At 41.5% G+C, this 12,890-nt stretch overlaps 1 protein-coding gene across 1 annotated transcript in view; it reads right to left on the bottom strand.

Annotated features, from left to right (window-relative positions):
- TEDC1 (tubulin epsilon and delta complex 1) overlaps nucleotides 1–12,890 on the bottom strand; it is a 65,609-nt gene that overhangs the window by 11,837 nt on the left and 40,882 nt on the right. The window contains exons 6-7 of the mRNA XM_030455380.1: nucleotides 9,185–9,271; nucleotides 5,863–6,075 (exon numbers count right to left, since the gene is read on the bottom strand). Of these exons, the coding sequence (XP_030311240.1) occupies nucleotides 5,863–6,075; nucleotides 9,185–9,271 (300 nt within the window). The remainder of the gene's footprint in view (nucleotides 1–5,862; nucleotides 6,076–9,184; nucleotides 9,272–12,890) is intronic.

Here is a 12,890-nt window from a genome sequence, read left to right as displayed (position 1 = left end):
GTCTTTTTTTTTTTTTTTTTTTAAAGATAACCAAATGGGTCTGTATTTAGACTCTAAATACTACATTGGGAGGAGCCAGAAAAGACAGTTCAGCTTAAGAGAAAGGATTCAGAATGAAAACAGGGAAAGAATGGCATTACTTTTTCATGGTCTTCAGCAGAAAAATGCAAACTAGACCTCTAAATCTCAACCCAAACCACAGAAAGACACCACTGATAAACACAGTGTCTGTCTGAACCTACAGATATCTACTAGACAGAAAAAGCACCTGGGAAATTAATCCTTTTAGGAATAAAAGCACCTGAATTCTGGGGCTGCTGCACAATGAGCCCCTGGGAGCAGATGGTTCCAGAAAGGGTTTTCCTACCCTTGAAGAGATGCACAAAGAGGCATCTCTGGGTTGGGATGGTAAATGAAATACCTGAAGCAACCAGCCCAGGAGAAGAGCAATGCTGAAAGTCTCAGGAGATCCCCAAAGCTACAGAAAAGCTTCCTGGTGTCTGAGTATTTCCTGAATTCTCTATTCTGGAGGTTTTTGCATGAATAATTTGGGTTTTTTTCCAGTGAAGAACTGAATTCAAAGAAAAAAAAATAAGACAAGAGTAAATAATGTAATGGGATTACTCTGCTGGAGCAAGAGTGTGGACAGAACAGGGGGAAAACTTAATATTCAAGGGATATTAATCTTAATATTCAAGGAAATCAGCAACGTCTGCATCACCTCCTTGCAGTTAAGATGCCACCAAAAAAACTGCAGAGATGAAGCATCAGCAAAAGCATAAAATACAAGATGATCAGAATCACTGTGCTCATCTAAACCTCCTCAGATAATGCCCAGGAAGAGATGGAAGCTCAGCACCCAGAATGGTCGTGGGACAGCTCTGGGCTGGAGCATCAAACTTGCAGGTTTTTTACCACCAGCTACAAGGAAACACAGTTCAGACTTCTGGAAGTCCCACAGGCCACATAATTCTGAACCCACACCACAGGGAATGGAAGATAATCACTTATTTCCTTCCTCAAATGGTAAATCTTCAGCATTTTATAGCAATTATAGATATATAAAAAAATCCATTCTCAGCCTGGCCTTTTAGAATGCATTTCTTTTTAACTAGTTTCATCTCTAGAGTTTTAAAAATTGTGTAATTCAATTAGAAGAGCAGAGAAATCAATGCAGTAGTAGGCATTAATCAAAAAATTATGAAAAGCAGAGTATTTCAATGTCATTAATTCAGACACTCCCCAAAAGGCTGCAGTGCTACTCTGAAAAAGACCCTGATAACCACAAAGGAAAGCAACAGACAAGTATTGCTTCCTATAATAAATTGCTCACTTATTTTTCAATTTTCCAATCTTGGATCTCAGGCAGCAGAGAGAAACACTGATGATAGGAGCTCTCATCTCTGATCTAGGTGACTTGCAGAGGTTTGGAGGGTCCCACTTTGTTTGAAGCAGAGATTTATCCCTGTACAACATGAAACCTCCCCAGAAATAAAGTGCTGCTTGTGACTTGCCCTTCTCTGTGTTATCCTGCTTTGGGAGAACAAGCTGGGAAACAGATTCAAGCAATGCACAGCCAAAAATAAATTAATTTTTTATATAAAGCACTCCTAACATTCACAGATGAGAGGAAAGTATTTCCATCTAACCACACAAATTATCAGAAAAGGGTCTTGTGCAAAATGATCAGGAAAATCAGCAAACAAACAAAAAAATCCATGACCTTTAGGAATTTCCTTCATTCCCAAGCCCTGCAGCTTTTTTTCCCTGTTTTTGGGGGAGGCAGGAGCATCCAGCAAAGGTCATTGCAGCATCCCAGCCTCTCTGCAACTGTGGCATGAGGCAAATGAACTTGAATTCCCAGGTGGAATTTGTCTTTCAGAGTTTCAGTGAAAAAGCAAATATTTTTCTAAAGCCACTGCTCTGAAAATGCATGCAGGAGTTTCTCTCCTTAGCTGAGTTTTGCTGGCAAGCTGCAGCTGGAGGTGGATGTGAAGCTGCTGGGATGGCCATCTGAAAATGAACAAAAAAAAATCAAACTGCTTCCAGGGTTTTAGGATGAAGAGTTAAAAGTAGCAAGTTCTGAGCTCAGAATTGTACTGAAGTTTTACTTAGATGCATTTTTGGCTGGGAAGAAGAGATGTGACAATACTAAATCACAGATTTACTTTTATATTAACCCTTCTATGAGCACAAAGGACAGAGAGAGAAATGAGTTGGATACTTTGATGATCAAGTATCATCAAGACTTTTCATTTCAGGGCAGATGACTGGGAAAACAAGGGCAAGGTTTTAAGAAAAAAGGAAACTTTAAGTCAAGCTTTGAATGCATGAATAGAAGCAATCCCTCTAAAAGCACTTCTACCAACTCACCTAAAAACTAAGTGGCCCTGCAAGGTATCCAGGACTTTTAATTCCAGCTGGCAGAGGAAGAACCCATCCCAACAAGCTGCCCAGAGCTCTAAAACAAACCAGACAGCTCCTGGAAGTTCCTGTCCTCAAAACCCACTCCAAAAGGTTCAATAAAACAGAGTAATGTTTCAGGTAGAGCTGCTCTAAAATGCAGCCACTGGCTGTAGTGTTTCCTGTGGCTTCTGTCAGCAAGAATTAGCTTTGTCACCAAGATATTGCTCCTCTGGGGGACAGTACCTGTTGTCCAACAACCTTTTGGTGTCAGGTGCCTCCAAACCCACTCATCAGCCTCCAAATGTTTCCCATTCCAAAGATAAAGGTGCTGCTGGGACCTGCTATCTTATATACCTTATGGTATCTGTGCATTCCCAGGCTTTGTCCATGTTTTATTGTGTGGTTTAACTGCAAGAACATGAGTACTTCTTAAAAATGCACTTAAAACATTTACAGTGCCCACAAAACATCTTCTCTTATTGGAATGGTGTGGGGGTTTTATTGTTTATTGTTAAATAAAGCTCATCTGAAATTTACTGGAGTTTAATCCTTCTGCATGTTTCACTGCCTTGGTCTCTATCCAACACCTTGGCAAATAATGTGAAATATTAAAACTCATTATTGGCTACACTTGAACTGATCCTGTCACCTGAGCAAACGTTATGACTGGAAAACAGCATCTTTTATGAAGCAAGAAAAACTTTCAGCAATGCTGATTTCAGCCCCCAGAATTCTGCACACAGATCAGGAGACAGAACTCAAGGTTTTAATGTTTCTCTCTTCCCTGGGGAGCTAAAGTCCTTTTGAAAATATAAACCCCATGAAACATGTCAGGCTGGGTAATTTCTTTTTGGGGTTTTTGTGTGTGTTTGAAATTGGGTTGCTGATTTAGCAAGTGGGGCACAGAGTCTCTCTGTCTCTCACACAGCTCAGCACTCATCGAGCAATCCACCCAGCAAGTTGCATCTGCAAATGAAGAATAAATCCTTAGTTTTTTGCTCTCTTGGTATGGTTCAAGCTTCACATGGATTATTCAAGTCTGAGCAAACTGCACAGAGGTAGCAGAGGCATGGAAGATTCTTTCCAAAATCTCCTTAGCCCCAGCAACTCTCCACATGCATGCCAGCCCTCAAGCAGGCTAACCTGGGGCTCATGCACAAAAATACAAGAACAAAAATTAATAGAAACAAAAACACAGTAGACACACACTTTCTAATAACCTAAATCTGCTAACACCATGGCAATTCCATCAGCCAACTGAATCCTACATTTAACCAAGTAAGAACTACAAATAAAACCCATCAGCCTTGTCCCTCCTTGCCATCCTCCTGTCCATCTCCTCCTTTGCTGCTTTTTGATGGAAGTTGATCTTGATTTCTCTGGGTTTCCTCTCCTTACCCAGCCAACCATGCATTTCCAAAAGCTGCTCTTGCAGCCTTCCTTAGTTCTTCAATTTCTTTTTGCATGAAAGCTCCACTGACAGCTGCTGGGTGCTCCAGATGGAGGTTTGCAAACACAAAATGGAAAAGAGAAATGCTCTGGGACTGGGGAAGGGGCAGAGGAAGAGAATTTCCTGACTGAGGAAATAGGCTGAACCATTCCCTATCCATCTCCTGCATCCCAGACAGCCTGGATAATTAACTACTTGCTATCCTAACACCTCCATATTAGCAGTAAGGCCAGAGGACTGGAATAAACAGCAGAAATCTCACATTTCAGCAAAAGCTGAGTATGGTGTGAGCAGTTATGTGATTAGCCGTGACACAGTCATCATTTGGAGTCACAATACTCTGCATTCCATCTTGTGGGTGCTTAAAACAGCCCCAAACCAATTTCTGCCTCAAATAAAGGAAACTAAAAAGCAAAGAAACAAGTTACCTGGTTAGCAAGATAAGACAGGAATTAACAGTTTTCATCTTTTGCTGTTAAGTTGTTCCCAAGAAGAGAAATACTTGTGAAGCTTAAGCATTTCACTCAACTTCTTCATCATTTACAGATCCCCAAAACATCACCCAAGAAATGATGAATATTTACCCAGCAGTACATGGAAAAGAACAACATAATGCTAAGAAACTCCATTATTCAGGTGACACCTCTGTCATATGCCTCTTCTCCTCCAAGAATGAACTGTTGCCTCGAGATGCTTGTCAATTAAAATGTCAGATTAAACAGGGCTTAAAAATCACCCAAATCCCATAGCAACATTCAGATTTCTTCTAGTGAATGCCCCTGGAAAAGGAAATGATTCCAGGGTCATTCCAAGCACCTAACCAAAGACAGAGCTGGGGCCAGGCAGAAACAAATGAAACAAAACAAGGAAAGTGACCAAATGAAATAAGGAAAATAAGCTCCTTAATTTAGAAAGACTTGAAATCAATATTTTTAACTACCAGAATCACAGTGTGCAAATGACCAAGCTTGCAACAAATAGACACAAGGACTGGAACTACACACAGCATTCCAGGGATATTTTAAGTTTTGCTTCCTTCTGCTCTCCTAAGAATCCCTAGAATTCAGTTTGCAATTCTGGACCACAGAACTACTGTTAGAACCCAACACTTGACACGTGTAAAGTTATGATTCTTCCTTCAGATGCATTTTGTTTTATCTCCATCCAATTTTATCCAATTTATCTCCATCCTCTTCACCACACAGTACATTTATTTCACTTTTTCTCTATGAATTTCATAGATTCTCTGTCATCCTTCTCTTCTTTTAAGGCCTGAAAAACAGTCTTACTTTTTATGCCTGCATCCTCATCCTCTCTTCTCCCTGGGCCAGCAGCTAACATGCAGATAGAACCTTCCCCATTTCCATGAACACTTCCCACTGCTTCCCAGTATCTCCCCATTCTGTGTCAGGGAATACCATCCACACTTCCATCCCCTCACCTGCTTTCCTCCACAGCCACTCTGGTCTTCCAAAAATCCTGTGCTTAGTCTCTCACTTCACAGACTTCATAACCTTATTCCTTCCCCCATCAGACATCTCAAAGCCTACTAACTCAGTGACAGATGACAAGCTCTGCCTTCTCCCACCCTCCTTTCCCTGTGAATATCTATTTTTTTTCCTCATTATAACCAGCACTGATGCCTTCAACCTGCTGCCTCTATCCCCTCTGGGGGATGCCACCATTTCCTCTTCTTTTCTCCTTTGCAACCTCTACTCTTTGATGTTTTCTGTTCCATAAGAATCCTTATTTTCTTTCAGCAGGCTGCCTCTCTGGGACAGATGCTACTTTGTGTTGGGAAGAGCACCTGGGATGCTGTGGGCATAAACAGAGATGTAGCTGTAGATCTGACACCAAGATTGCAGCAAGCTTGAAACAGAGCAACAGAGAGGCTGCAATATATCTATTTCTCTATAATAACAGATGAGCAGCTGAAAAACAGAGGATTTTCCAAGAAAAATAGAGGATTTTCCAAGTCACTAAGTGAATGCCACCTAAAGCCTTACCTTCTCAGCCCAGGCAGCTTTTCTGTGGGTTACCAGCTCCTGCAGTTGGTGCTGGAGAGTCAAGAGATCACTGGATAATCTCTCAATCTGCCCAGTCAGACTGTCAGCCCAGGGGCAGCACAAGGTCACCTTTAGCAGACTGCTTTTCTCCACTTGAGTGCCCTGGGACTTGCACAGATTTCCCTCTTCAGTCATATTATCCAGCACAGTTTCCTGAAAGAAAAAAGAATAAAATTTTATTTTTATCAAGAGCAAAAATGGTTCCATCCCCCCCCTCCATAACCAGGGATTCACTGCTGCCACCTCAGGATGTGGCTGCTCCACAGTTTCTGAGTTATTTTAAGAAAGAACCTCCTCAATTTATTATATTTCTAAGTTAACAGAAAACTTCTGTGGCTTATTTTAGAAAAGCACTGCAGACTGTGAGCTACTATCTGCACTGAAGCATGAAGTAACAGGAGATGGGAATATTCCACAAATTCCAGGTGGGATCCACCTTTTGCCTTTTTTGCACCAAATTGATGATGGAGACACATGGTTACCCTGTTCAGGGTCACTTTTGCCCATTTTAAGCTCTACAAGTTGAGGAGCCTCAAGAGATCCTTCTTCCTCCAGGCTGGTCAGGAGCTGTGTCAGCTCTGCTTGATCATGGTCTGTAATTAATTATATTATATATATATATATATACTATGCATCTATGGCTTTCCAATTCTGCCATTTAATGCATTTCAAAATAAAAAAACAAACTTAAAAAATATTATATAGTTCTGTAATTAATAATATAATTTTCCAACTGCCTTTGGAGACAGCAGTCATTATTTGAAATACTCAAAAATAAATACCAAATCACTTCTGAGTCCCTTAAACACATGTACCTATACACCATGGTACACAGATTCTGAGCTAATTAAAGAACCAATTTTATTTAGCCTAGAAACAAAGAGTGGAAAGGCAACAACAAGCTTACAGCTTTCATTTCTTATCTATAAGATAGCTATAAAGAGGATGGGAACATTCCCCACCACCTCCTCTTTCTCTCTTTTCTCTGCAGGTAGGCCAAAAACTCTGGCTTAATTCACAATAAGACATTTACAAGCTCAGCCAAGAAAAAAAACATTGCAAGAGAGGCAAGAATGGGAAAAAAAACCCAAAAAACACCCAGCAAAATCTCCTTTCTCAGTGAGCATCAGAACTGGAAATTGGGATAAAGCAGCTCTGAGCAAGAAGAGCTCAAACAAAGTTACTAGAGGCCCAGCTCATGAAATCATAGACATGTTCTGGACTCCATTTTTTGTTTAGGTTGGTTCATTTCAGGGGTTTTTTGATTTTGAAATTCATTAAATTTGTAAAGCAACATTCCTGCAGTCACTGCAGTTACATTTGGACTGTTTGGAGCCAAGGTTCTGCTGGTGTTGATGCTTTCCAAAGAACCCAGGATGGTAGAAATGTAAAGCAAACAACACTATATAATTAATGGCAATTAATGGCTCTGCATTGGAAGTACCTTTGAGGACAGGTGAGATGATTTTTCACTCCTTTGCCTTGCTTTCAGTGTGGAACAAGGCATAAGGGCAACTAACAGTCAGCTCACTGAGTCTCCAAATTTTGTAAACTCACACAGCTAATGGGATCCTCTAGAAAATTATTTTCAGCCATTCTAAAGGGGCAAAAGCTGTCAGCCCCCAGCTGGACAGGAGCACCCTGTGCTGGGTTAGGAACTGGCTGGAGGGCCGGGCCCAGAGAGTGGTGCTGAACGGGGCTGCATCAAAATGGCGGCTGTGGTGTCCCCCAGGGATCAGTGTTGGACCCAGTGCTGTTCAGTATCTTTATTGATGATTTAGATGAGGGAATTGAGTCCATCATCAGCAAATCTGCAGATGACACTAAGCTGGGGGGAGTGTGGATCAGCTGGAAGGCAGGAGGGCTCTGCAGAGGGACCTGGACAGACTGGAGAGTTGGGATGATCCCAACGGGATGAGGTTCAACACGGCCAAGTGCCGGGTCCTGCACTTTGGCCACAACAACCCCATGGGGAGCTCCAGGCTGGGCACAGAGTGGCAGAAAGGGACCTGGGAGTCTGGATTGCCAGGAAGCTGAACATGAGCCAGCAGTGTGCCCAGGTGGCCAAGAAGGCCAATGGCATCCTGGGCTGGCTCAGGAACAGCGTGGCCAGCAGGTCCAGGGAAGGGATTCTGCCCCTGTGCTCAGCCCTGGGGAGGCCACAGCTTGAGTCCTGTGTCCAGTTCTGGGCCCCTCAGCCCCTCAGGAAGGAGATTGAGGTGCTGGAGCAGGTCCAGAGAAGAGCAAGGAGGCTGTGAAGGGATCCAGCACAAGTCCTGTGAGGAAGGGCTGAGGGAGCTGGGGGTGTTGAGGCTGGAGAAGAGGAGGCTCAGGGGAGACCTCATCACTCTCTCCAACTCCCTGAAAGGAGGTTGGAGCCAGGGGGGGTTGGGCTCTTTTCCCAGGCAACTCTCAGCAAGACAAGAGGGCAGGGTCTCAAGTTGTGCCAGGGGAGGTTTAGGTTGGAGATGAGAAAGAATTTCTTTCTGGAGAGGGTGATCAGGCATTGGAATGGGCTGCCCAGGGAAGTAGTGGATTCTCCGTGTCTGGAGATCTTTCCAAAGAGCCTGGATGTGGCACTGAGTGCCATGGGCTGGGAACTGCAGCGGGAGTGGATCAAGGGTTGGACTTGATGATCTCTGAGGTCCCTTCCAACCCAGCCAATTCTATGATTCTATGATTCTATGAAAAGTTGCAGAGAGCAGGGAGATGGATGTTACCATCTACAATCACTTGAGAAATTGTAAGATGCACAGAGAAAGGATTATTGATTTTCTTATGATCATTCAGCAGTTCTGGGGGAAATTGGCAATTGCAGCACATTATTTGGCTGGGGAAAATGAAGGTGTTTTCAATATCAGCTGCTTGCAAAATGTAGTTGTTCTCAAATCTGCACTAAAGCTCAGAGGCCTCTTCTGAAAAGCTATTTAATTTTAACAAAATGTACAATTGCTATGTTTAAAAAAACATTAAAGAGATGAAGATCAGGCATTTTCATTTGTGTTAACTGGATGAAATTGTGCCACTCTGCCCTGCAATTCTTCAGCATTCCTGAGTGAATCTTGCTCAAGAAAAAAAAGAGGGATGAGGGAGAACAAGGAAAACCCCCCTTACTTTACCAAACTCATTTTTTTCCTTCTCAAGTGCTGTTGAAGAGTTGTTGTGCAGCATTTATTTTGGGGGGAAGGGGCTTTTTGAAAGCAATCAGCTATTTGATGGAGTCAAGAAAGCTGCACTTTTTGAAATGACTTTGATTCATTACCATCCACTGCCAATAAACTGCCTCCAGTTGCTTCCACTCCAAAAAGGCTTCTAGCTGCATGGTTTCAGTCTCCAGAAGCTGCAAGAGCTAGAAGGAAGAAAAAAAAAAAAAGAAGATAATATTGTTAGCATTAATCACTTGTGAACTGAATGAAATGTGTGTTTGGTTTAATTTCCAAGAAGATTATCAGTGGTACATGGGCCAACAGTGGGTTTTTTTACAAGAACACTATAAAACCAGCTGCAGAAACTTTTCCCAGCATCCCTGATTTATTCCTCATCCCAAATGTACAAACACCCTCAGCTTTTTAAGATGCCCCACAAACATTCTATGGTTTATATAGAGCACATGCCAGCTTTGTTGGGTTTAGTAATTTCCTACAAAACATCTGATTTAAGACACTGTAAAGCATGAGTTGACTTTGCAATTTGATTTTGCAAGTATAACTTGAAGATAAAGAAATCAAAGAAAGGAACATGCTTTGCAAGAGGAACTGCTGGAAATTATGAGCAGTTTGCTGGATCCAAAATTCAATTATTGCACATTTCTTTACAGAACTAACACTTGGCATTACACTTAATGACTGTTTCAAGTTCAGCTGGCATATGAAATGGGTTTCTGTCTCCTTTTTTCTCCTGTTTTTTCATAGGTACACATGGCTGAGATGATGAGATCTGATGCTGGCAATAAAACAGGTAAAAAGTTGACTAAGTATTCAGGCAACAGCTAAAGTACTTGATTTTTAAGTAGTTTTGTAATGTGGTCCTGAGCTGTGAGATTACAGCATCAACATGTTTGGTGAGCTCTAAAGGGGGCTGAGGATTGGAATAGGGAGCCTTTAATTTTAAGCCTAATTAAAACCAAGAAATTTCAGTAAAAACATAGTCATCATCTTTAGCTTTAGTCTCACTGGAGGAACTCCTGAATTTTAAAAATATCACTTCACCAAACCTATAAATGATCTGCTGTAGTTCACTGGCCTTCAAAAAAGCTTTCTGAGCAGTATCCTAATCTCAAGCCTTTCATCAGCTTTTGCATTTAGAGGTTTTCTTTTGTGGCTTTTTTTTTTTCCTGCTTTTTTTTTAATGCTCCATTAGATATGCAACATTTGAGCAGCTCATTTGAAAGCACTCAGCTGGCTCTCTTCCACCACAACAGCATCCTCACCTTCAGAAATATGAGAATAACAACTGGGTGCTGGATTTTTCAGCCATAAACCAGTGATGTGATGAGCAACCTGCTCATCCTAGGACAGTTTTCAACCTACCTGGAAATAAACCAGCCAACATTTGAGTTTCTATCCTGGAGGAACCATTCCTCAGTGCCATCTTTTATTTGGGGCTGATATTATTGCAGCAAGGAGAATAAAGCAGGAAAAATTAATGTACTACCAACATCCTTGAGGTACCTTAGGAAAAACTAGAAAACCAAATACACATCCAAGGCAAGGACAGGACAATGTCTGCCAGCTACAGATTTGGTCACAGGGACAGTCTCCACGTGGCCCAGGGGTGACAGGTTGGTCCTGAGATAGACAAATGAACAGGTAGATATCTCAGCCAAGCTCATCCAGCTTCTCATGAGCACTTATTGTTCTTTAAAACCATGTGGTTTGTGGCTTTGTGACATTTGCTGAGGTCACCCAGCAGAGCCACACCACAGCTGGTATTTCAGCTAGATTTGCCAGTGAGGAAAAAGCCTAAAATTGTCTCTTTGCATTTTTCCTGATTATAGGGCTTTTTCTTATGCTTTTTGTACCTAAGTTCATAAAGAGGTGTTTCTAGATGTGCTGAGCAGTCCCACTTCTGCTGCCACATAAACCTCTCAAAATGCAAGATACATTTCCAAGCTCCATCTAAAGCTGCTTGCTCATTTCCACTGACCAAAGGACCAAGATGTTCTCGTGACTCCTCATGAAATTCAAGACTAATATCTGCAGCAAAGCATTAGTTTTGTCCCACAAAGTGTAGCAGCAAGCCAAAAATGTGCCTCACGTGGATATCTGAATGATGCTCTAAGGACAATGTCTCAAAGTTCTTTCTCTTCACACAAAATTAAGCCAAGGAAATCCATTTCCTTCATTCTTCTGGAGGGAGTTTCTGCTCCAGAATACTTACACTGGAAGAAAAAGTAATGACAAATTCACACTGCACATCTCTGGGGAGAAGTAATTCCCTAAGGAATGCTGCCAGCTAACACTCTGCAGGAGAAACTTCCTTAAACCACTGTGAAAAAACCATCACTGGTGCAAATAATACTGAATATTCTGAATACTCAACAAGAGGCCAAAGTTGAGTCCCCCTTGGTATTCACAATGTAACTCACACCAAAATAGTTATTTAAACAATTACTTTTTCTCTTGCAGTATTAATCTTTTTTCATGCTGTTTCCTAGCATGTTGCTAAATTCACTGATGTCTGCAGGCTGGTAAAGAAATCAATATTTAATAATTTGCAGCATAATGCACTTTTCATAAGGTCAGTTCCAGAGAGCTCTCTGCAACAAGTATTTTATCTCTGCTGCCAATAAATCATAATTCAACAACCATATCACTAGCAAAAGTATTCTGAAATTAAAAACTGCTTGGCCTAAACATTCAGAAAATCATCCTATTGTTAGACAAAAATGGTGTTTCAGCAATAAACTGTGTTTCTCAGCTCGGAAATAAAATATTGCTGATTTATCAACTATTCACCTATGACTGGTGACAGAAAACTTGCACTGGACTCCAGATGGCTCCAAACCTCACTCCAAATGCCAACAGCTCAAGGATGACTCAAGGTTCAAGTTAGGATTGGCTTAGGGTGAAAGCTGATATAGGGACATTATCACCAGACTACTTCATAATCCTCTTTTTTAATAGGAAATTACTTTATTCAGCTTGAACGTTGGGGATCTGAATGCTACTTCTGGATATTTAAGAACTGGAGGAGATAAGAGAAGCAGAGAAGTTCCTTCCAAAAATACCAAAAAAAGGGGTAAACACTTATTTAAAAGTTACACAATTTACATTACTGAAGGAAGCCACAACTGGGATTGAGGTTTTAGAGAGCTAACCAAGCATCAGAGGAAACCAACAGACCCCAATACAGCTTCAGCTCTACTATACCAATACAAAACTCCATTAACAACAAAAAAAACCCCATAAAAACCCAAGCAAACCTTGACAAATGTGAGCAGGCAGGCTGTTAGGTGGGTGACATTTGGTATAAAAGAAGACATCCTGCCCAAAGTGCACATTTGCAGTTTTGTTTTGGGTCCCCTCCACCAAAAGCAGAGAAAATCCTGGTGCCATAAACATCCCAGGCTAAGACAACAAACCAGCAGTGTAGGTGCCAAAGCTCCAAGATTCAGCTCTATATTGTGTTTTCTTCAGAAGCAAAACCAGTTTAAGACATTCCCATACATCCCTTCAAGGCTGGAGCAAAAATTAAATGGCCTGAAAACCAAAAAGTCATGTTGGAATGGTGTGTGAAGGACAAGAAGCTGAAGAGCAAAAACCAACAGATCAATGAACAAGGCAAAAAAAAAAAGATCTATTTAAGTGGTTTCTCTGGCTGTCAAATAGCACTGAGGGTTCAGACAGAGCAGGAGGAACTCTGCAGCCCAACCATCCTAAGCCAGGTGGCTCAGAAAGGCCAACCAGAACCCCCATGATGTCAAAAAAGACAATTATTCATCTGCTTTCATTCAGACTATTTCTTTA

This window comes from Calypte anna, chromosome 8, assembly GCF_003957555.1.
Source record: "Calypte anna isolate BGI_N300 chromosome 8, bCalAnn1_v1.p, whole genome shotgun sequence".
Taxonomy (NCBI): Eukaryota; Metazoa; Chordata; class Aves; order Apodiformes; family Trochilidae; genus Calypte; species Calypte anna.
The sequence above is the reverse complement of the archived record's forward strand: the minus strand, read 5'-3'. Positions and strand labels throughout refer to the sequence as shown.